Source organism: Diadema setosum, chromosome 7 (assembly GCF_964275005.1).
Source record: "Diadema setosum chromosome 7, eeDiaSeto1, whole genome shotgun sequence".
Lineage (NCBI taxonomy): Eukaryota > Metazoa > Echinodermata > Echinoidea > Diadematoida > Diadematidae > Diadema > Diadema setosum.
The window spans coordinates 42,494,546-42,520,368 of NC_092691.1; the positions used below are offsets into that span (position 1 = coordinate 42,494,546).

The following is a 25,823-nucleotide window of genomic DNA, read 5'->3' on the forward strand; positions in this document are numbered from 1 at the left end:
ATAAAAAGAATCGGATATCATTAACTTCATGAAATTTATTCCACTGAAATAGCCGTTAGATCTACCGAGACCAGCATGTGTTGTGAATGTTTAAATATCTTATTTGAACAAGGAATAAAAGTCTCTTTGCATTTGTATCTATTTTTTTTATAAAGAAAAACTCTGTCATCATTAAACAAGAAATAAAAGTCCCTTTTGATTTGTATTAATTTTTTGAGAAAAGCTCACTCATCATCAGTATCAACTCAGGGCACATGTCAATGTCCTGCGGCAAGACCTTCAACTGCTATCAAAAGCAGCATTCCTCTTATTTCCTTCCTCTGTGCTTTTCTTCATTTCCGTTTTTGTTTCTTGCCTTTTTCTTATTCCGTCTCTCTCTCTCTCTCTCTCTCGTCCTTTTCTTCTTCCTTCTTATGACGGTATTGTCTTTGTTCTTCTTGTTCTTGTTCTTCTTTGCCAGGTCAGCCTATCGCAGACAATGTGAGAGGTGACCGCCTGCTATCATGCACGATGATATCACCCATTGGAGAAACAATTAGAATGCATCATGTATTCTAATGACAGACATCTAGTAAAGTGATTTAAAGACACTCTTTTTCTAGAAGGCAATGGATGTGTCAAAAATTTAATTCACTATATGCATTACTATCACCATGGCGAGTGTAATGTCTGTATCTTCTCGGGAATTAATGTTGGAAATCACAGGAACATTCACTTTAGTTGATATACTTACCGTACAACTTAAACTCGCGCTCTGGCTGAACGTTGCTGGAATCTTCTCCGCCGGAATGACAAACTTGGCAAACCCGTCTGAGCCACTTGTGACTTTGATTGTGACGTTGAGGCTAACACAAGATATTTCCACATTTTCTCCTTCCCGTGGAGATTGGTCCGGGGCTGTTACTGAAATCTGAAATGTAATCATTCATTCAGTTAAGTAACTGATTTTAGACAGATCTTGATGATTAACATTATTCTGTGTGGACGAGTAGTAAAAACAGTAAGCCTAAATGCGATAGAAAATAGGAGAACGTCGAAGTAAAATATGATTTCTAAATAACCATGAAGGCATGAAGATATCGCCGTGGATTCATGTTCACTATTTTGAGGTTACGTTGTAATGGTTGAAAAACATATTGCAAAAGCAAAATGAAATTAAACAGCGCAAAGAATGACACGTGCACTATAATATGACCCTTCCCCTACATTGATTTCGACGTTTTTCCTCATGGTATCTCGGAAAGTGTCTCCTTTAAAAAAAAAAAGAAAAACCAAAAAAGAAACCAAAAAAAAAAAAAACATTATAACTAATAAAAATCAAATGATACGTACTAATTGTATCCTACCATCAAATGCCCAAAGTAATACAAACGTGGAGCCTCATGAACTCAGCCTACAGAGAGTGCCGTAGTGTTAAATCAAATACAGCGCAACTGGTGAAGTTGAAATACTGCGAACCCACCCTTCCGAAGAATGGAAGACCCGGCTTGTAATATCTGTCAGTGAAGAATGAAAGGTTCAGCGGTGATCTTGCTAGCTGGCCAAATGTCTCTTGCTTCCTGATTGTTTCTCCTACATCAAAGATCCAATGAAATCAAAGTCATGTACGGATTGCAAACTACGAATCTTGGCCGAAGACAGAATTACTGCCAACTGTCATTCACTTACTTGCTCAACACCAACCTTATAATCACGAACGGAACAAAGAGTCAGAAATACCTTAAAGCTTTTTTACTGTGAACGCTTTCTATTATTTAAAAAAAAATCAACAATATGCTAGTACGAAGAAGAACAAACTCGATGTTTTATACTGTATAGCACACCCCTGAATCCTTTGTGAGTATCGTAAAGACAAGAAATACGCACTAATAACACAATAGTATGTTTGATGAGCCGAAACAACGCCCTTGTGATTTGGTATACCCTATTCATAGTCTTCATGGTTTTTTTTTTTTATCAAATGTGTGTGTGTGTGTGTGGGGGGGGGGAGGGTTGGATATGTGCATCCCTCATGCATCTCGAGCTTTTTTTTCTTCACCTCAAACAAAAAAGCATATCCCTCCCAAGCACGCACGACAAATCATATACTACAATCAGAAATATACCGAAGTATGATATAGGGCCCACAAACATTATCTAGAGAAATTGTGTCTTCTATATTACAACGCAGCAATAACAGTTACGACGCAATCAACTCACCAGTGGCAATTTCTGTGAATATCGCATTGACTTCCAGGCGAGAAAACTGTGAGTAATCCAGAGTCAAAGTCGTGAGGTTGACTTTGATTACTCCACAACCATCGACATTCTATAACAAACCAGAAAGTTAAGGTCATAATACAATAAACTTTATGAAACCAAAGCTGATAGGCCTACACAAAATACATCGTACAATGATACTCATAGGACGGAAAACGTGGGTCAACATGCATGGAAGTTAACTTTCTTTTAGCAATCAGCACATTTTTTTTTTTATTTAACTAAGCACGCAAACAAAGCCAACAAGGAAACAACAGTCATAATTATAGAGACTGGATTTTTGAAAAGTCGTGAATTTGGGATATAAATGGTTAATCCCGAAGTTACCACAAAGCCACTTAACGATGAATGATATCTATTCTACGTACCGATAAGGAAAAGGTCAACTCAGATGGATCCAGCTCTTTTTGTATCGGCCTTCTCCAGTAGTAAAATCTGTTCTTTGCGGTGACATTAGCTTGAAGGTTTCCAAGAACAGGCTGGCCGTGCGTGTAACTGAAACGGTTTGACAATGAAGCATTCATTTTCAGAATGAATATTTTGTGACATGCAAATCAATCAACCGGTTTGAATTATTTTCTTTTTACGTAAAGTTTGCTTCATTGCACTTTAAAAGTGGTCACTCCATAATCCACGCAAAAGGATAACCCAATAAATGCCTCCGATGATTTTGGAGAACAGCTTATTTTGTCGGTGTTTGATATAATTAGGCTCAAAACATTTCCGAAATGTAAATTTTGATTTTGCCTTAAGAAGCCTAGAAGCTTTGAAAGAATTGGCGTGAATAATGAAGTATAGGAGTTCATTCTACGACGGAGTCACATCTTTCACATGAAAATAAATGTCCTAACAGAAAATGCATCCCCACTTACACACAATTCTAATTCATTATGATTAAATAACCTAAAATTTTGAATATGGCATCATCCCCATTTTAAGGACAAGTTCACCTTCATATACATGTGAATTGAGATGATGCAGCAATATAAGTAGAACACATAAGTGAAAGTTTGAGGAAAAGTGGATAATCCTTTCAGAAGTTCTGATGTGTTTAAAGTTTCTGTGCAGTCACTGCTGGATGAGAAGACCACGATAGTTGATAATGTCACATGCGTAGAACGATATAAGAAAAATACAAAGAGAGTTCCACAAAATTTAGTTTTTTGAAAAAAGTACACATTCATTCAACTTATAACTGATATATAATGTTAAGTGTAATATTATTACCCCTGCCTTTTGAAAGAGGCAAGTCATGTGCGGTTTTATTTTGCGAGAAAAGTGAAAATACGTTGATATTTCTATATACTTTCTTTATATCGTTGTACACAGATGACATCACAGGTTGTAGTTGTCTTCATATCCAGCGATCACGGAAATGAAATTTCAACAATTCATAAGTTTTGAACGGATTGTCCAATTTTACTCAAACTTTCACTGATGTGTTCTACTAATATTGTTGACTTCTCTCAATCCACATGTTAATGAAGGTGAACTTGTCCTTTAAACGAAGATAGCAAAGGTGATTCCATTTATATCAAAAGATTGTGACAATATTCTTCTTGACTTCTTTTTGGAGAAAAATGTTCTCTCACGAACTGAAAAAAAAAATAAATAAGCATGCATACTCGGATGGGAAAGCATTTCCCCAATTAGGCTAGGTTAGGTTAGGTTTGCTCCATTTTCATACCCAATGTCTCTTATTTTTGCTTGCTTTTATATTGTTGGTGATATTGTAGCATTCGTATGATATTATGTTCAGGTGACATTTGATTACTGTCTGTTGCTTTAATGTTGATGTGGAACACCACAAATAAGTAAATGAAACAAATGAAATAAAATGCATCATGACATTTATGTTTGGGATAAAACTTGGGATAAAAACAAAACAGTTCTACGCTTTCTGGTGCTTGTAACTCATGCAAAATGTCGCTGATGATGCACGGAAATATGTTCGCAAGTGTTTGTGTGTGTTTGTGCTAATGACTGGACACGATATGTGCTGAAAACAATTGCGTATAGGTATACTGCCAAAGTGCTATATGTATGTCTATATTCGTGCGAATATGTATTCTGATGTTAGGTTAAGTTTCTTTCCTTCCTTTTCTTTGCAGTTTTTTCAATCACAGTGTTGCAAAAATCTGCAGACATGATTTTTATTCTGTTGAAGATCTTATCTCTTTTATTTGTTCTTTTTGTTACCGCAGCCAACCTGGCTTTGTCTGATGATAACTTTTTTTTTTTATAATGGGATCTTTTGTTCGTATTCTTGTGTTTTATCTCAGGACGGTGATGAAAAACAGCTCATGCTGTTCAAGCCATCCTGAATAAATATGTTTTGCAAAATGAAATGAAATGAAATCAAATAGATATCCCTTTCTTTATGCAAACTGTTCACACAGACTCAATACCAGGTTTAGCATGATTCAAATTTACAACAGGTGATACGGTCTGTGTAAAGAAAATAGTCACATTAAAAGGATTGGTCTTACCTTCCGCAAATGCTGACATTAATCTCCGTGTCAGAAATAAGAAGGTATGAGGGTCCGTTGATGCTTACTTCGAACCTAGGAAGAACTGGAAACGCGTGTGCCAGGGAATGGACAGTTAGAAACCGTGTGCAAAGAATGGACAGTTAGACGCTTGACGCGCAAATCCAATACAGCATCGAGCTTATTTATTTTGGATACCTTCTAAAAATCCTTTAAAAGTCTGATACGCAAACATTTCTTCGACAATGGGATTTCAAATACTGTATAGTATAAGTAGTTATTATCGCAAATAAACTTTTCCTCAGAGTTGAAAAAAATATCTCTTTGGAAGTACATAGTAATGCAGTTTACACAATTTCATAAATCATCAGAAAAAGTGTTATTAATATGAATATAAAAACAACATTTGAACATTTGCTATCACATCGTGACAGGAGTCATGGGTCTTCTCTGTAAGTTTGTTCCTTAATACTCCACGTTTAGGCCTACCCATTGCTCCTCCCAGCTGCTGAATATCTTGCGCGAGTAGGCGTAGCTACTTGGTGACATTTCATATCGCCATCATACAGGGACTGGACCTTTGAGGTACAGTTTATGTATACATGATCATATGATGTCAGTGTGGACGTGCCAGTCTCAAAGCCACTATCATGACAGTGGCGCGACCTTTATGTATCATTTTAAATTTCATTATTATTATATCATTATTATTACTGTTATTAATATATATATATATATATATACAATACAAATGCAATTGTGGAATACTTATACAACAGTTTCTCTTTTTACCATGATTCTTTTTTTTTTAATGGTGAAAAAAATTAAGAGATTCGTACAACGGTTGACGTTACTGAGCGATGTGTAAAGATAGATATGCCAGTACAGTGATCTCTGAATAGACATACCTTGCAGTCTCGCTGCGTGGTATCACTATTATTCAATGTAACTATACGAGGTCATTAATTTGAATAAAATGCTTAGAGAGGCTATTATAACATAAATAGAGCTGGGCAATTTTCAATTAACATAAAACAATATCGACAAAAGATCTATAATGAGTTTCGTTTCTACAAAATTCGCTTTCCGAAAGTATAACCATCTTTAATCAATATTGTTTGGATCGACAAGACATATTTATGTTGGAACCACTTTGACAGTGCTGGAGCCTTCATACGTACAGGCTCCAGGGGTCCCGTGTTCGTCCTCGTGCTTTCGACCAGTATAAACGAGTTTATTATCATAATATCGTGGACCAGTTATCTTTGTTATAAAACATTTTCGAAAATACCCTATAAATAAAATGCAAAAAAAAAAAAAAAAAAAAAAAGAAGAAGAGAAAATCTAGCAAGAGCAGGACGTTTGTACTCAGTCCTATATAGACATAGATCATATCATGTTCTTTTTAACCCTGCTTGATATTACCGAATTCGTCCACCCTAAACGTCTGTTGGGCTAATTCGTTGCCCCTCCAAGCCTTGATGGTGTAGACACCAAGCTGTGGCTCGTCCGGCAGCTCGTGTTCAAGATCGATCAAACCATCTTGGGTAGCGACGTTTTTCCATTCATTAATGCGTTGACGGGACACCGATTCAATTACAACCAGGTCAAACTGAAATCAATAGTATAATTGTGTCGAAGTAAAATCCCGGTATTAAACTGTCGTGCACTCATAGTATGTAACAGAGCAAAACTGATCACTACTGCTAAGGATTAACTGCTTCAAATAACCTCGTCCTGAAAAAGGCTAGCAGTGGTTCATGCATGGAGCTACTAAGCTCCATGGTTCATGTGAACAGTGACCAATCACTTTGCCTGTTTTAGAACTCCGACACTGTCATTATTCCATTATCGAGTGTCCAGGATAAATAACGTAAAGGTGTTAATTCCACCAGTGCCAATTGGTCGTCAGTAACACACCAGCGATCGCCAGTGTTTCGGCCAATCAAGTAATGGACAACTCCCACTGGCTGGCCGGGGAATGCCTAGACAGCACCCCTTGGCATCTCAAAACAATCGGCATCAATAACCTCTCTTCAATCCTAAATTGCCAACGAGCACTCTACACCCCCTATTCTCACCATCCCGACGCCTTCCCAACAATCCATGCAAATCCTGTCTCCGCTGCTCCACAAATCCTCTAAATCCACCTTCCCCCTCCCTACCACCTACCCCCCCCCCCCGTCGCTCTGACCCACCTCCTCACTGATCGTCCAGCAAATCCCCTGCACCCCACCTCCACAGTATGCACCTCTGATCTCCACCCCCTCCTCTCACACTCCTTTTTCAACTCAGCATATAGCCCAAGAGTATTAGCTTTAACCTGGACTTTTTTGGTAACAAGCTGATTTTTTTCAGGATAGGTCCAGAAAAATGTTTAGAATAATATACTAAAAGTCCTCATAAATCCTCCTTGAGTATTTTCCGCAATCCAAGATGGCGTCCAAAATGGCCGCAATTTTCTGAAATTCTTATAACTTTCCAACCACAGAACCCAAATACAAAATTCAAATGTCTTATTTGTTTTGAAGCATGAAGAACTCAACAAAATACATTTCAAGAGATATTGATGCATACAAGTACCGTAATCCAAGATGGCGTCCAAAATGGCTGCCATTTCCTGATTTTTTTCTCTTGATTTTGCAAAATAGATTTCACCTGCACACACTTGGTCAAAATATATGAATTGTCAAAATATATGAATTGAGTGACAAGGAACCATATATAATACTTATTCAGAGATTTTGAAACACACATAAATTAAAACACTTTCAGAAATAAAAAAAATGGTGTCCAAATGGCCGTCATTTCCTGTTTTTCTCATAACCCTGCAACTATATAAGTACCAATAAAACCACGCAAGCTCTTCCCGAAAACCAAATGCTGCCCAAAATGGCCACCAATTTGTTTTATCAAAACATTGCTGTTTTTAGCCTGTTTCAAGAGACAAAGAAATTCAATATAACGTTAGAGATTCAACAACTCAGAAGGTCCAGTGGAATATTTCTATGGGTCGGCCTACAAGTTGGGTGGGATGCATCCCCCACCCGCCTTGGGGAAGGGGGGGGGGGATGGCCTATACAATCATTATCTTCCAAATATTCAACCTGAAGTATATACACTTTGTCATTGAATTGCAATCATAAAAATGCAAATCATCCCTCGCTCAGCCCGTTTCCATAGACTTTGTACACTTTTGAGAATGACAAATTTCCCAGTATGTCATTAAAAAGTGTGCCAAAATGCAAAAGTTAGTTCCCTCATATTGGAGGGTGATTTGCCGGTCACTTCCCCGATATAAATCAAATACCTCTTTGATTAACAATTCCTATAATTAATTATTACATCAACTTTGTGCAAAATGATAATTATAATTATTTTCATTTCAATTCAAGCGTAAGAGCTCCCACGTTTTGGAGGGGTGGGGATACTGAGGCTATGAATTATCTACTCTTTGAGGATGGACAATTTTCTCAATATGACACAAAGGGTGCACTGTTTAATGATTATCATAGAAATGCAAGAACTCCCTCCAGTCCCTTCCCCATCCTCCACTCGCTCATTGCCTTGAATGTACTAGTCTTTATTCTTACACGTTTAATAGAAACAAAAATCTACTATTTCATCAACAGTGCGCAGCATAAACCCCGAGATTATTAGGTCTAAAAAAATCTCCCTTTTGTGGGAGAGTGCTTCACCTCAGGCAACTCCCCCTCATATTTCCATGAATATATATTTTCTGACATGACAAAAAGAAATAACAAATGTTTCACCAAAAGAGTGCCCTAAATCTCTGAATTTCAGATTGGAAATGCCAAAATCTCCATCGTATGGGAAGGAGTATTCTCCTCCCACACTCCCCCTCCCTGACACTTTCCGTAATATATGTTTTTCTTAACGTTTAATGAATAGAAAACAAAAATTGGATATATCACCAAATGGGTGCAACAGATCGGAAAATACAAAAATTTCCCTCGTATGGGAGCGGGCAACCCTATAACTGCACACTTCCATGAATATTATATTTTTTCCCTTTTTTGTTGTTGATGGAAACAAAAATCTAATATTTCGCTAATAGGGCATCAGATATCTGGATATCAAGTCTGAAAATGCAAAATCTCCCTCATGTTGGGGGTGGGAGAATCCCTCTTCCACACCCTCCCGTTGCCTGTTTCCCTTAATACTGTACTCCTTCATATTTTTCTTACTCTTTGATGGACACAATTCAATATCTTATCAAACGTTTGCACGATATGTTTTACTTTCAAGTAAAAAAAAATCCCCCGTGTGGGAGGGGAATATCCCTCCTCCGTGTACTGATGTACCAATAACTATACAAGTGTCATTTTCTCTGATTTCTATCTATTATATAATTTTGTCTAATCTAGATGAATTGAATAAGATAATTTAGACACTATTTTTTTTTTTTTTAAGTGGAGTCATATACTGTACCGAAGAAATTCACTGTCATGTGATAAATTACACGTTATTTTGCAGCATATGTAGACACTAATTTTGAATATGTATGTAACACAGACACCTAAAAGAATTGTTGTTACTTCCTAAGTGATAACTGACAGTTTCAAATGGAACTCATCTCATGGTAGACATCAGATGCGTTGGTAATAAAAAAAAGGCTAGCACTAAATTTTCATCTCATGTGCTTGAGGTGACAAAAATAAACCATGTGGTAAAAAAATATATTGCATTTTAGTTGGCTGTCTGTTTAGCAACAAATGTAATGGTGAAATATTTCTCTCGTAACAAGGACATACTCCTTGATTTTAACATTCAAATATTTTTACTTGTATACTTTACACACAGGAACTGTTTTTATAAAAAGTTTCTTATACACTACACTGATATTTATTTACATAATTGTGACATAAAAAATTGTAACTGCCTGCCAATTTGCATGCCATTTTGTATTTTGGGAAGAGCTTAAGCGGTTCAATCGGTACTTATGTGCGTCTCTTTTAAAATGTATTTTATTGAGTTATTTAGACATTAATGTTATTTTTTTTTTATTTGGGTTACCTGGTTGAAAAGTTATAATAATTTCGGGAAATGGTGGCCATTTTGGATGCCATCTTGGATTACGGTACTTGTGGCGTCAATATCGCTTGATATGTATTTTATTGAGTTCTTCGTCCTTAAAGGGAAGATAAACCCCAAGAACAATGTGGATTGAGTGAAAGCAGCAACATTAGTAGAACACATCAGTGAAAGTTTGAAGAAAATCGGACAATCGATGCAAAAGTTATGAATTTTTAAAGTTTTGGTGTTGGAACCGCTGGATGAGGAGACTACTAGAGGTTATGACGTATGAGTGGACTACAATATCAAGAAAATATAAAGAAAATACTACAAAAATCCATTTTTCATGAAAATTACAAATTCCATCAACTTGATATTGACATATGTTAAGGGTAGCAATTATTCCCCCTGCTTTCTGAAAGCGGTTGGTCCACTGCTCTTTCATAATTCTAGAAAAGTGAATTTTTGTTGAATATCCTTTATATTTTCTTTGTATTGTTGTCCACTCATACGTCATATCCTCTAGTAGTCTCCTCATCCAGCGGTTCCAACACCAAAACTTTAAAAATTCATAACTTTTGCATCGATTGTCCGATTTTTCTCAAACTTTCACTGATGTGTTCTACTAATGTTGCTGCTTTCACTCAATCCACATTGCTCTTTGGGTTTACCTTCCCTTTAAATGTTAGGCGCCCCTGGTAAAGTAGAGGCGGAGAGCGACGCGGTGCGACGCTTCCGCAAATTTCTTTCAATATCAGATGTCAAAGGACACCCAGCGACGGTTAGTGATGGTGTACAATCACTAGTTTAGACTGCGTGACTGCATGTACGAAAAGGCGCTTACCTGGTGGCCGTCGCGCTACGTTCCCAAAATAAGCTCCTTCGTAATCTACCCTCCCGATGCGTCTCGAGGCGTCCCTCGTTGAATGGCGACTATTTTTTTTTTTTGTAATGAATAGAAAGCTAAGTGCTACCAGCAAACAAAGCGGAAAAGACATCGGCAATCCAGGATTTGGGGCACCGCAGTGTTTTGTCCTGAAAATTACACTTAGATATTTTAGGTTACAGAAATGAATTGTGACATGATTCAACTCCTCAGCAATGCAACTGCGAACCAAATTCGGCAGAAATGCCATAAATATTGCTTGACGCTTACAAAAATCGCGAATTTACCGTTTCGCGCTACTCGCTCGATACTCATGATCCGAATCCCCGACACGCGTGCGTGTAGTACTGTATAGCGTACGAGTACTTATATTTCTCATATAACATACACCATAATATATAATATCTCATATTCATATGTGCAGTATTAGTAGTCTGTAATGAGCATTTAGAGGACCCGGTATTAATTATTTGTCTAACTTGACAAGGTACAGGTGCAGACAAGTTTGGCTACACATAGACAATGTACAGTAGGGCTTGGGGCCAAAGGCCGGGCCAAAGGCTGGGCCCAATGCCGGACCCAAGGCCAGGGACGTAAGCCCGTGGCCAGGGGCCCAAAGCCCAAGGGGGCCCCAAGGATGGGTCGAGGCCCAGGGGCCCAAAGCCAGGCCTAGGAGGCCAGGGGCCCACGGCCAGGGGCCACCAGACTGAGACCACAAAGAGTAACAATCATAACTTGCTGTGAGGATGTGACAGGGCTGTGTATACACATGTAAATGACTGTACACTAACTATACATTGTACACTAACTATACACAGCTCAATTGTTGTATAAATCGCGACAGGGCTGTACCTGAGCAGCCCACAACACAGAGCAAACACAAAGCGACCTTTACGATCGCATTGAGTTTTGATACTTGACATCATTTTTTGTCACCTCAAACTCATTAAAGACAATCTCCATTAGATATCTATTAATTTATTTCTTTAATTTGGGTTACCTGTTTGAAAAGTTATAAGAATTTCAGGTTATGAATGCCATTTTGGACGCCATCTTGGATTTACGGCACTTGTGTGCGTCAGCATCTCTTAATATGTATTTTATTGAGTTCTTCATCCTTAAAAACATATATTTAGACATTAAAGTAATTTTGTATGTAGGGTACCTAGTTGAAAAGTTACAAGGCGGTCATTTTGGACGCCATCTTGGATTACGGTACTTGTGTGCATCATCATCTCTTAATATGTATTTTATTGAGTTCTTCATGCTTCAAAACATATATTTCGACATTGAAACTTTGGATTTGCGTTCGGTGGTTGAAAAGTTATAAGAATTTCAGGAAATGGCGGCCATTTTGGACGCCATCTTGGATTGCAGAAAACGCTCAAGGAGGATTTATGAGGACTTTTAGTATGTTATTCTAGACATATTTCTGGACCTATCCTGAAAAAAAAATCAGCTTGTTACCAAGGTTTGTTACCAGGTTTGAGCCTATATTGACCTAATGCTCTTGGACTAATTAATACACAATTTGTACCGTCAGCCCTCTGCACAAATTGTCGCCCGCCCTCGAAGCACATTTTTTTTTTTTTTTTTTTTTGGGGGGGGGGGTAATATCATTCTTGAAATAGTCATTGAAATACCAACGCATAACTTACATGGCTACATCGATGCAAACAAGCCATGTAAAAAGTCACGGTGAGGTTTCAAGGAAGTGTGTATGTGCGCGCACACATGATAATTGAGTGTCCGTTCGTGTGTGTATGTGTGTGTGTGTGTGCGTGCGCGTGTGTGTTATTGCATAATTATGGAATAATGTGTGCTGAGGTAATTTATATGCATTATGAGGATTTGTTCGGGTGTTTGTTGGTTCTTGTTTATAAATACGTATGTATTTGGGGTGTGCATATGGCAGTTCGTTTGTGCTAAAATCAACTAACGATTGAAAAATCACTTACGGCGTGTCGAAATTATTCTCTCACGCATAAAGCATGCCAAACTTATTCTGGGACAAAGAATAGTAACATGGAAGTTGAAGTTAAGACTGATGGAAGAAAATGAATGCAGTGAAGAAAAAAAATGAACAAAGACAGATAACATTTACGGAGGGTACCTCACTCGTATGCCTTTTCTCTCGGTCTCTCTCTCCAGGACCTAGCCTGCCTCACCGCTAAAATTGACACACCTATACTATTGTGAAATCAACACCGCTGTGAACTCTAAACACGTGCTCATACACGTCGAAGGCATTTTCATTGCCACGGTAGACTTTTGCTCCTGCCTGCTGCTGAAGATCTATGAGGCAAGACTTTCTTTTTAGTTTGATTAATATTTAATTAGAATGTTCGTTTAGGGTCCACACCTACAAATCATACACAACAGATGTCATGCAGCCCCCCCCCCCCCATACACACAAACATACGCATAATTTACCAGTCATACCCACCCCACCCAAGCATAACACCGGTGGAGCAACCACCCCAATCTCATAATTCATAGTGCATGGCCGACGACAATTTGTGCAGCTATGTTTCATTTTGCCTGCAAAAATTGTCGCCATCGAGGTCAAAATTTGCGAACTGCACAAGCAGCACAGTTTGTCGCCAGGCGACAAATTATGCACGAGAGACAGTTTGTGCCATCAACTCCTGCAGAAATTGTCGTCCCGACCCCTGGGCGACAATTTGTGCCGTAACACACGACTGTAGTACATTATACTGTAATTGATCGGCTAAGGGTGACAAACACAAACAAAGGAAACACAAACAAAGAAAACAAAGAAAAAGAAAGAAAAGAAAAGAAAAGGCACTCACTGCTTGATTCACCGTCTTGAGTTCATCATTCAAGGTTAAGGCACGGAATCTCACTGAAATCCAAACCCAAGGAACATTTAATTACTTGTGTTAAAGGCTACAGACGTATCTTGTAATCATTTAAAGTTTTGATTTCATTTTTTCTTATTTACAAAGAGAATATTGGGAAATATGATGATTTAGAGTTTATTGACTTGCTGACCGATTTCATTCACAAAAAAAGTTATCGAATATGAAAAAATAGGAGAATGAAATTAAAGATTTAACTCTAAAAACAAAATGACGTTGTAATACCTAAATGAATAAAATGGAAATTAGAAGAAACAAAACGGTCATTGTTGACAATACACTTGGAGCTACATGCTACCATCATGATATTATGTGAGAGACATAAAGGTTGAGGCTGAAGATTTCAGTGGCAACCTTAAAGTGAGAAAAGAAGTTGTCGAGATCAAAAGCTACCGGGCGTGGGCGATGATTATAAACACATGAGACTTTATAGTATAGGGCGTCCTGTTAAAAAGAAGAAGGGAACGATATCTTGCTTTCTGAATGAAAACATTATGTTTGACTATTGCTTTCTTTGATTGAACAAGGTCTCCCCTGCTAACTGCACGTTTTCTTTTCATTGTCATTCCTTCGAGCATGAAAATGAAAAACCCACCGACAAATAAACTGGTGCCTAAAGTAATGGGTATCAAAAGTCATTGTTTATGCAGCTATTCAGTTATTTAGAAAATAAATCCGAGTATGAAAGGAACGTACCATGCAAAAGGTTTATCAGTATACGGAAAATCCTAGGGCGGCGAAATTCGGTCTGTATATGAAAGTGTATTTAGAAGTGGTGTTCGCCGAGTTTGCAAAAATGTGTTTTAATGCAGACGTATTCTTCCGCTAGATCGGAATGGTGCCAACCGTATATTGCAGCAATTTTGCTTCCACTATTTCAAATTCAGCTGTACCCAATTATAACTATCCACCCATTCCACCACAAGGTCACCATTGCTTGCTATTAGAGATTAGGACACCGAGATTAATAGAGAAAAACAAATGCCAAGGTTACAAATCAATGAAACACACACCATATTCATGACGAAAAACTTTACGTGCAATTTATTGTATCTTTCTTACCTATTTGGCCTGGTTTATAAATTGGCTTGTCAGTTTGGATGAATGTTTGTCGCACTTTTTGGGCTTGGAGTGATACAAGTTTAGACTTGGTAACTTCATAACCGTCTTCGTTTAAGTCCTGGTGTCCGTGGCGGCGAAGCTGTATCCTGACTGTCACCAGTACCTGACGATTGTCTAGCTCTGAGTCAGGAAGCTGTAAAGAAATAAAACGGAAAAGTAGTTCAATGTCTAGTGTCCCTACTTTCAAATGTGACCCGCTACAACAAAATGATCCTAAAGTCGGGCGAGGTTGATTATTTGAAAATTGCATGATATAATCCCCTAATCTTTCTGCTTTAAATTGATATATAACACATTTTATAAAAATAATCGGCTGCGGAGATATCGATGTTTAAAAGAGAGCATGTCGAGACGTCTGGAAAATCACTGTTTCGAGAAAAGCGCCCTAAAAGTCTTCCTTTCGACGCAATCGCGACAAGGGACACGCAAGTCAGTTTTCACCTCTGGACAATAGAAGGTAAGCCCTAGCAACCCCCGAAGAGTTCAGTCAAGCACATCAGTGTCGGCGGTCTCCTCACCAACCAATCAGTGACCAGGATGTGAGAAGCGGCTGAGCATAGCGCATCCCGCCCGCACGCACCAGTCGACTGGGCAGTGTGCGAGCTTCATGCTTCGGTTAGCAGCAAGCAGCAAACTGACCAATGAGATCACTCTGGTCGTTGTTAGGGGCGGAACCTATCTGTGGCGCTCAATCCAAATTTTCGAACCAGTTTCTGCTTCGTTGAAACGCCAAAAAACATGGCTCAGAAAAACGCTATTTTTTGGTCTTTCCTTTGATCATTTTGCTTCGAAATTTCGACAGATGATAGACGACATGTTTAGACTCCAATAATACATCAAAATCAGAAAATCGTAAGTTTTGACAAATTTTAATGCTCTGACTTCAAACTCGATTTTCACGGCTTTGACCTGGCGCGACTTTAGGACCTTTTTGTTGTAGCGGGTCACAAATATTCTAGTCCAGACAATTATAGTCGATTACCTCCACATACCAGTGTGTGACAAACGCCCAAATACTTAAGAATATAATAAATAGATAATTAGCCCTCTTCCAAGACATTTTCCTCCTTATAATATCTCCTGATTTTAATCAAATAAGCTTTGAACGCACCTGCAATTTTTTATATACTGCCATCTGAATTTTACTTTGATTTGCTTTCCTTTACTTTCAAGTTATACCTTTTATTCTAATGTTTGTTTTATTGAAATGTATTTTCGTTATATTATATCACAATCTATTGGAAACCATTTAACAGCTTTCGAAAGTTAGTTAGTTATATATAATGACCTATATGAAGAGTTTGTTTGCAAAAACCGATAAGTCCATATTTGTCAAATGGAGATATTTCCGATTAAAGGTCAAGAAAAATAGAGAGAATAATAAGAAAATTGTTGCTTCTTTTGACCATAACTTCAAAAATATACCTTTATATGTAGTGACCAATGTATCATTTACAAGGTATTATTTTGTACTTTATGACAGAGACCGTACTTCAAAATCTTCAAAAATGGACTTATCGGTTTTTGCAAACAAACTCTTCATATGCATTTGGTATTCAAATGTACAGAACATAAGCGAGATTTTAGTGACATGTCACCTGAGATTTTAATCTGTCACCACAATCCTGCCGGGGATGTACATATTGGACAAAATATGTGACGGGTCATCGCGGGATCTTTTTGCGTTTAGAAATCATTTCACTATTCATTTAGCAGGGTGTTGCACTGCGCCTCCCTTCCCTCATCTTTTTGTAGTAACTGATTATTACGCAACTTTACCTTTATAATGTATGGTTCAGTAACGTTAAACCCTCTTGTGTATACCGGTAATTTCAGGTAGTAAGTCACATATTCTGTTTACATACTTGTTGTTTCATGACAAATACATTTTGTAAAAAAAAAGAAAAGAAAATGCACGTCAGATTGATTTATGTACATTATAAAAAAAAATACCACCATGCTTACCAAAGAGAATTCAAGTTAGACAAAGTCTGAGGGATAATTTACTGTTATGAAATGAAACATACCTCGTATCACTTCACACCTTTCATGGGATGAAAAGAAGTTTGCGAAATTATAGTTTTCGTTACATTTTCAACACACCTTTATACATTATACTATACAGGCAATAAGCTGTCCGAGAATTGATTGATTCTGCATGTTATACACAACAATAGATGTCAGTAGTTATGTCCATGGTGATACTTTAAATATCGTTTTATATAGAATTTGAGATGATTTAGTTATAGCAAAATGGCATCTTTTGATCTTATATACATGTCAGTATGATATGAAAGCAAACGACCTCAGCTATGATACAATCGATATTGCGAGCTGGTTCCATTATAATGGCTGTTACCCAGCAATCTTTTATTACATAAAGGTCATAAAATTGAACTCGTGTAACTGGTACTTCGCAAGACGTTTCAAAATTGAGTATGAATATTAAAAAAAAAACGTATAAAAAGTGTACGTATGAATTCACGTTACACATTTAAAGTAGTGATACGATTATCCATCATCTACCTTCATAAGAAAACAATCCTTGGTTCCATCCAGTTGTCTGACCCCAGACTGCCAATAATCCGAGCCGTTAGAAAAGAGAAGGCTGACCCTGAATTCCAAGATTCCTGATCGTTTCTTCAGCAGAAGACAGAGCTTCTCACTACTACCCACATAAACGAGCTTAGGAATCGCGAGGAGATAGGAGAACTTCTCGTTGAATAGACGTTCTCGTACCACATCGGATCTTAGGGAGATGCAATAAAAATGCATTATTGTCTAATACACATTCATGATCGGATGAAATAGATACAGGACTATCGAGTATTTATTTGAAGGATTGTCCTCAAAGTATCCAAAGAGGGAGAAGGAGGGATGGAGAGTGCGAAAGAGGACGAAACAGTAAGGTTATGGTGTTGCCACAAGTCCACGTGTATAAAAAAGCTTGCGTTGGAATTCTGGCGGGGGGGGGGGGGGGTTGATATAAGACCTGCAAAGGCACCTGTTCGAAAGGAAAAAAAATAAAAGGGGTCTGTTTATAAATATATAGATATATTCTATCGTCATCTAGGGGTTCATCAAATAGAATTTCGACATTTATAAAATCTTGTAATCGGATATTTGTTAAAAGTAAAGCCCATATCTTTTTTTTTTGTTTAATAAAATGAAAGTGTTAATTTAACGTTATTTTCTAACCATGGGGGTTCACCAAATAGAATTTCGACATTTATAAAATCTTGTAATCTGATATTTGTTAAAAGTAAAGCCCATATCTTAAAAAAAAAAATAAAATGGAAGTGTTAATTTGACGTTATTTTATAACGTACATACACGCAGACTGAATGGTTAATTCACTTCTTTTTTTTCGGGAACAAAAGCATTACAGTTCTAAATCCTGGAGGCAATGCAGATTGTTCAGAGAATTTACTATACAGTATGCATCAAAAAAAAAAAAAAAAAGAAGAAGGTAATCCAACTTTGGAGGGTTATTATTCCATATTATACCTGTCAACTACGGAAAGTATTATGTTAGTTGTGAGGAAAGAAGAAATCCGTACTGAGGAGTGGGGGATGATCGGCGACGGTCACCATCACCACGATTACAAGCCCATAACCGGACCGGCGCAGCCCGGGGGGGGGGGGGGGAGGGGGGGGGGGGAGAAGCTTGCCCCCCCCCCCACACACACACACACTTTACAGGGATCAAATATCACACTCTTTTCCATGCAAAGTGGGAGGGAAGTGGCAGCAAAAATAGGAAGACCTTTTTGTTCTTGGTTTTGTTTGTTTGTTTGTTTGTTTTTTGGTTGTCATCCGACTTTCGGCGGAAAATCAGACTTTAAAAGTATGAAGGTTTTTTTGTTGATTCTCTTGTCTTTTGATGTTCTTTCTTCTTGACTGACAGGCGATTTTGACACCCCCCCCCTTTCCAAAAACGTAGCGCAGTCCTGAATAATGGCCAAATAAATTCAATAAAATGCTAATATGGATATCCCTTTCTTTGTACGTAATAACGTAGTAGATATTTTCCTGTGGCTATTAATTGCATTCTTCAATTTTCTTGATTTAAGTCAATAAAGCAATCATCCCAGGGGCATCGTTCCGTGTTCATGATGGGATGGGGAAGGACTTGGAGGGAGTTTGAATATCTGTGCGAGGGAGCGGAGCGGCCTAGCGGGGGGAGGGGGGGGGGGGGTATCCCCCTCCCACACGAGGAAAATTTGGCATTTTCAGACCTGAAATTCAGCGATCTGGTGCACACTTTTTTGAAATTTTCCTATCAAAAGAAGAAAAAAAAAACAAGGAAGAAAAAGAAATATTCATATAATATTGACTGGCCTCGAGGGAGATACCAGAAAATATTGCCCAAACTGAAAGAATATTGCCCGAGTCGAAGACGAGGGCAATATTCCTTCAGTGCGGGCAATATTTATCTGGTATCTCCCTCAAGGCCAGTCAATATCATAATTATTACCTATCCCCTAGGTAAATCAAGAAAATATGTGAATACAGGTATACACTATGATATAGATCAAGCCACATTTGACTCTCTGTAGATCATCACCAACATGTCGAATAATTGAAAAATTGTTCATCAATGTATATCATTCAACTCCAACTTCAAAGATACATAATAGTTGTAACAGGCGAACTTCAAACATCTGAACGCTTTTACACTTTATTTTTGCTTCGTTTCAATTTGGAGAGTTGTAATAACTGATGGTCACTGTGTAGTTAGTCATTTGTTTGACGCGTCGTGCTGCTGGAACTAGTGGAAGTGGTCGACCTTGTATGAGTTGATTTATCGGCATTCTTCTGCGGTGCGTGTAATCGACACGCAGCGACGTCCTTGAATGTTTTCTCTTCGTGGTCGATCGGAATGTCTACATGAGTTGGGAAGAGAAGGAGTGGAATCTCTCTTCCCACCTCCCTGTTTTACAGTGCACTCCCGTTATAACGAACACGCGGTTATAACAAAATTCTGGTTATAACGAAGTAAAAATTTGGGCTGCAATGTCATCCACTCTATGTATTTCTATCGTTTATTTGTTCGGTTATAACAAAACTCCGATATGACGAAAGAATAACTGCCGGTCCCGAGGATTTCGTTATAACGAGAGCCCACTGTATGTAAAACCCCGGATGCTCGTAATATGCTCTAATATCGCCCGCTGAACTCCCGACCCTGCAAAATAACAACTGTAATTGCCTCGCAAAACTACCTCGTATAGGTAATAATCATAGATAATTGAATGACTACATCGTGGTATTTCAGCTCTTGCTCCGCCTGTGCGACATCACTGTGAAGGCCTATATACAAAATAGTGGGGCCTATCACCGGCGTAGCCAGGATTATTTAGGGGGAGCGGTTAGATGCGAGGGAGCGATGCGAGCGAGGGGGGAGGGTGTGGGAGGGGGAACTTTTTGCATATTGATGATGTAAATGGTGCAATTTGATGCATCTTTTGCGTGTTTTATCGACTTGAAACAGTCCAACATGTTTAAGGGAGCAGTACATTTCATTTAGATTATTATTGAACAATTTTGCCTATAATCATTTAGATAAACTTCTTGTATTAATAATCTTACACTGAAAATCATGAACGCGATCATAAATTTTGACATTTTACAGTCCCAAAACTGCCGTTTGTAGCTATATTTTTTTCGCTTTGGAAATTAAGGGATGGGGCGCACCGGACGCAATTGCTGGCAATTACTGGCAGCAACATCAGAAGAGCGAGCTAGCTTGAAAATTTTACCCTAAACTGCCGTTTGTAGCAACATTTTTCGCTTTGGAAATTAAGGGGGGAGCCCGTCGTGGTGCGCTCCCCCGCCCCCCTTCCCCTGGATCTGCCACTGGTAGTCAAGGGTGTCAGTTTATGTTCATGATTGGGGGTGGTATGACCAGCGAGGTGGCGTCGAAGTGACCAAGCGGGGGAAGGATGTCGAAAATCTGCACTTCAGAGCATACCCTTATTGTTTGTGTTTGTGTGTGTGTGTGTGTGTGTGTGTTTTATATGCATGGAAAAGTTAGGAAATAGCCCAGGTCAAGTCTTATTATTGACAATGCAAGGTATTTTGATATAGACAAGAGTATGTAAAGCAACACTGCAAAATCAATGATCTAGCTTTGATGCAACAAAGCGAAAGGTACAAAGGTTTACATTCTACATCACACTGCGAAACCTTTCAGCGACTCTTTTTTTGGCGTTCGGATGTTCTGAGTACACTGCGCACATCCTGCTTCCGAATGCCAACCAGGAATCACGCTGAATCACAATCTTTTGTCGGCTCCGGGCTTTTTGAACAATGTTTCACAGTATAAACCTCTTTAATTATGGTTAAAAGAAATCTCAGAAAATATCTTATTTCTTGATCAACCTTTCATGTCGATTTGAAAAGCAGTTTAGTTAACCTTTGAATTACCATTTTGGTAAGTCCTTTTTTTTTTACCAGCAGATGGGGAGGGGGAGGTACATGTCCCCCCCCCCGTAATTACGCCAATGCATTCCCCTGCATACGAGGGTGCTTTTGCATTTTTTAGAATTCAGATGAAAATATCTCGTAAACACATTTAAGATGTAATCTGGGGAAATTTCAATCCCAGAAGTGTATACTATTTTTTTTTAGGGGGGGGGGGACCCTCCGTTAATTCAAAGTATCCAGATATCTCCTCCCACCCAGGGAACATTTGCATTTCTTTAAACTGAAGTAACAGACCTGGTGCACACTTTAGATGAAACATTTTTAAATCTGTCAATCTAAAGTGTATTAAGTAGAAATGACTGAACGGGGAGGGTATAGGAGGGGTTAGGCCTATCCCCCTCTTACGCGAGGGAGATTTCAGAATTGAAATTCAGCCATCTTTGGGTGAAATTTTTAGACAGTTTTCTATCATGTCTATCAAAAAAGTAAGAACATTTCCACATCTCGGGAGTTACGAGGAGGAGCAAAATGATCTGTTTGTCCCCAATACTTTTACGGGGGAACCATCCCCCTCCCCCTCCATCGACGCCTCTGCATATGAGGGAGCTTTTGTAAGTGAAAGATGTGCTGCACACTCTTTGATAAGGAAATAAAACGTCAATCTCAAAAGTGTACAAAGGCTATCGAAAGGGACCCAGTAGCGGAGCTTTTGCATATTTATGATTGCAAGTCAGTGATCCGGTGCATAATTCTGGCGGTAGTTGTACAATTTTCCATAAAGAAAGTTCTAGATTTGTCCTCATCTCGGGAATAACTGCTTGGGGGACTAATGATTTGTCTGCCCCCAACATTTCCGTAGGGGCGGGGCAAATGCCCCTTTGCCCCCCCCCCCCCCCCCCGAGATAGATTCGACGCCCCTGATCATCCCTGGGTATGCCCATAGATTTATCAGAGTCATCATCGTTTCAGGAATGATTCAGGAAATTAGGGGGGGGGGGTTCAATTTTATGGTGGTAGAGTTTTTGTTATTGTTTGTTTGTTTTCGTACATAATTTGCAGATGGTCCCGAGTTGCTCGCTTCATAGCATGTTTACATGTAAGCCTATGCTATTTGACGTTGTCAACGTCTGGACCATACGTTATGTCGATATTACTTTCTTCGCGAGCGATCGAAGCGATCGAGCGCCTGAGAAAATTATGTATACATTATCCTACAAGATAGAATACTGTTCAGCTCTGCTACCTGTCTGAAGGCGGGCGTACGAACGTCATGCAATATGCCAAAATTGATACAATCACATTTCTGCTTCCTCCATTTTTCCTCAAATTTCAGGGGGGGGGGGGATGATTGTACAGGCCATCCCCCTCCTCCATTTCAGGGGGGGGGGGGAATATATCCCCCACCCCCCCCCCCACCTCCGAGATTTACGCCCATGTTGTCAACGCAATTAGGTACAAATGGAAAGAAGAATAGTTCTCCTTTCCTCACAATCAACATCGCGCTCTCCATAATTGACAGCTATAATCGAAAAAGAAAAAATAGCCTCTAATGTTGGATTACCTTTTCTTTTCCGGTTCGCATTATGTTAAGTCAGTGTTGTTTATTGTATTAAATGGTTGTCATTTATGATCTCATATCTCCACTTACCTCTCAGTGGTGATAGTGCTAGGTGTCTCTGTAGTGGTAGAGCTTGGTGTCTCTGTAGTGGTAGTGAGCTTTGGAACAGAATTTGTGGCTGGAGAGTTTCCAACGGAATCTGTAACCTGGGCAACCGCAGCCTCACTGTGGATTAGGCTGACAAGCACAAGAAGTAACCCGCAGGTAAGAAAACTCATGGTGTTTTCTCCACAGTAAAGCTAGCTGGAAGGAATCTGTTGAATCTACGAAACAAAATCAAAATGTGGCTTTAGAATGTTGAATATAGATGTGATACATCCTTCTATACCTTGTGTGCAATAATTGCCTCCTCATAGAAATGTATAGACAATTGTAAAAATACGTGAAAAATAACACAAAAAGGACATTGTTTCTCACCAAATTGCAAAAGTATGATATACGAATAACCGCAAGTTTTATTGATATCTTCAATAGCTCCGTTCCGATATTCAAAGTCTAAATTCTTGCGAATTCGAACTTTTTCAGAATTTACAAAGGATATTTATATGAGTATGAGGTATAGTTGTCTTTAACTTTAATCTTCTGCATACCTGAGTTCGAGTGGCTGCCAACTTTTACTCCTTCTGTGGTGAGTTTTTGAAAATAAAGTGTAACTACAGCATTTTTGTGTATAGTCATTATAAAGATTAAATCTCAAAACTTTGAAAATTAGAAAATCAAAATATAACTTCATCAAAATATCCGCCAGAAATGATTATACATTACACCCCCCCCCAAAAAAAAAAAATACTTCTGCCAAACCTAAAGTAGATACGTAAATTGTAATAATACATGAGTAATCAAAAAAAAAAATCTTAAAATCAAATCATAATATCACAAGCAAATGTAGGAGACCGCCATCTTAAGTGGACGCTTCTTTTTGATGACGGCACAGTCGATCATTACGTATCATAATTGTGTTTGTCATAACGAGATAGACGAGTCCTTACATAAAGTTTACCATTAAATTAGGGAGCACCTGTCTCCTACCCATCCACACACGCACACACACACACACACACACACGCGTGCACATACTTCTGCCTCCGGAAAAAAATGATAGAAATAAAAACAAAAGTAAGCCCGCGACTTAACGATTGTGCCGTCCAAGAGGGTGGAGGAGCTATTGTCCTGATCCAACCATGAACGACCAGTGCATATTGAAGGTGATAGTGTCGGTCTAGAATATTTGAGCAAGCTGAGACATTGTAAGATGGATACTTCCCATCACAAAATAGACCTAGACATCTACGAGGTTTAAGATCGTGTACACATTTTAAACTGACACAAATCTTGTCCTCTCAGGCCATCATGGCAATTTCACCAAACTTTTGAAAGGACACAGAGACCTTTTTACTAGAATAGACAGGCCTTGGTCTGAGGATACATAACAAGGAAATGGACAGACCTACAGTATGTGTGTGATTGTTTAAAATGAGCAACAACTTAATTAACAAAGAGCGCATCTCCCTTTACCATTGCGATCATTATCATATTATCACCTATAAAAAAAATTACATGTAATTAGCAAACCTTGTTCCTTTCTGTGTAGTTTTGCTCTCAGTTACGGACGCGAGGTTCCCGCACAGCTGTCGCGCAATAGCTGATCGAGGAAATTTTGTTAACTTTGAACTCTTAGGAATATCTATCGATTATGATACTAAAGGAATGCCTTTAAAAATGCGCTAAAACTGTCCACAACCTAGGCACGTATGAACCAAATCTCAGACTGTGAATGCACACAGTGTAGATTAAATTAAGGAAAAGGATGGATGATTAACAAATAAAGACAGGCCTATACATGCATACGGCCAAAATGCAAAGTTATGTTTAGAGAAAAGAAGAATTGAGAGAATGCTTGTATATTGTGCACCACTCAAAAGATCCCTATGAAAATACTTACTACACGAAGATAAGTTAAGACATGACGGAACAAAATAGAAGAAACACAACAACTTGACATGTCTTGACTGAGAGTATACCATTGAAAAGAATGAGTCAAAACAGAATAAATGGAAAAAAGGAAAGAAAGAAGGAGAATGCCTGTACACTGAACAATGACGATGTACGATTACACAATCGTCGTTGTCCAAACATTTCATTTCCGACAAAGTATTCAATACTATGTGACATTTGCATATACAAATTAAAAAAGATAGAGCAGAATGTGAAGTTTGCACATTCAAGCGAAATTGATGTAGATCAATTTTCCATAATAAAACAATACACAGTTTTCAACAAGGTTTGTTGGAATAAATAATGCCTATACACTGAACAGTGACGATGTACGATTACACAATCGTCGTTGTCCAAACATTTCATTTCCGACAAAGTATTCAATACTATGTGACATTTGCATATACAAATTAAAAAAGATAGAGCAGAATGTGAAGTTTGCACATTCAAGCGAAATTGATGTAGATCAATTTTCCATAATAAAACAATACACAGTTTTCAACAAGGTTTGTTGGAATAAATAATGCCTATACACTGAACAGTGACGATGTACGATTACACAATCGTCGTTGTCCAAACATTTCATTTCCGACAAAGTATTCAATACTATGTGACATTTGCATATACAAATTAAAAAAGATAGAGCAGAATGTGAAGTTTGCACATTCAAGCGGAATTGATGTAGATCAATTTTCCATAATAAAACAATACACAGTTTTCAACAAGGTTTGTTGGAATAAATAATGCCTATACACTGAACAGTGACGATGTACGATTACACAATCGTCGTTGTCCAAACATTTCAATTCCGACAAAGTATTCAATACTATGTGACATTTGCATATACAAATTAAAAAAGATAGAGCAGAATGTGAAGTTTGCACATTCAAGCGAAATTGATGTAGATCAATTTTCCATAATAAAACAATACACAGTTTTCAACAAGGTTTGTTGGAATAAATAATGCCTATACACTGAACAGTGACGATGTACGATTACACAATCATCGTTGTCCAAACATTTCATTTCCGACAAAGTATTCAATACTATGTGACATTTGCATATACAAAATAAAAAAAAAAGATAGAGCAGAATGTGACGTTTGC

General features: G+C 38.2%; 2 protein-coding genes across 2 annotated transcripts in view; both read right to left on the reverse strand.

Moving 5' to 3' along the window:
• Positions 1–2,226, reverse strand: part of LOC140230833 (pregnancy zone protein-like) — a 42,278-nt gene extending 40,052 nt beyond the window's left edge. The window contains exons 1-3 of the mRNA XM_072310975.1: positions 2,200–2,226; positions 1,463–1,572; positions 734–910 (exon numbers count right to left, since the gene is read on the reverse strand). The gene's annotated coding sequence lies outside the window, so the exon portion shown is untranslated. The remainder of the gene's footprint in view (positions 1–733; positions 911–1,462; positions 1,573–2,199) is intronic.
• On the reverse strand, positions 56–22,940 carry LOC140231256 (murinoglobulin-1-like). The gene is made up of 11 exons (XM_072311404.1): positions 22,753–22,940; positions 17,202–17,424; positions 14,616–14,808; positions 13,485–13,537; positions 6,174–6,360; positions 4,749–4,833; positions 2,628–2,754; positions 2,200–2,308; positions 1,463–1,572; positions 734–910; positions 56–61 (listed from the first exon to the last, which is right to left on the reverse strand). The coding sequence occupies exons 1-11, from the start codon at positions 22,938–22,940 to the stop codon at positions 56–58; spliced, it is 1,458 nt and encodes a 485-aa protein (XP_072167505.1).
• Between the last annotated feature and the right edge of the window lie 2,883 nt (positions 22,941–25,823).

What these genes read in the sequence shown, in the direction of transcription:
- LOC140231256 (XM_072311404.1), bottom strand. Translation starts at nt 22,940, where the DNA reads ATGAGTTTTCTTACCTGCGGGTTACTTCTTGTGCTTGTCAGCCTAATC. An exon ending in AGCACTATCACCACTGAGAG is followed by an intron (nt 17,425 to 22,752) that starts GTAAGTGGAGAT and finishes CATCTCCCTAAG; the next exon opens with ATCCGATGTGGTACGAGAAC. An exon ending in GTTTAGGGTGGACGAATTCG is followed by an intron (nt 4,834 to 6,173) that starts GTAATATCAAGC and finishes ACGCGTTTCCAG; the next exon opens with TTCTTCCTAGGTTCGAAGTA.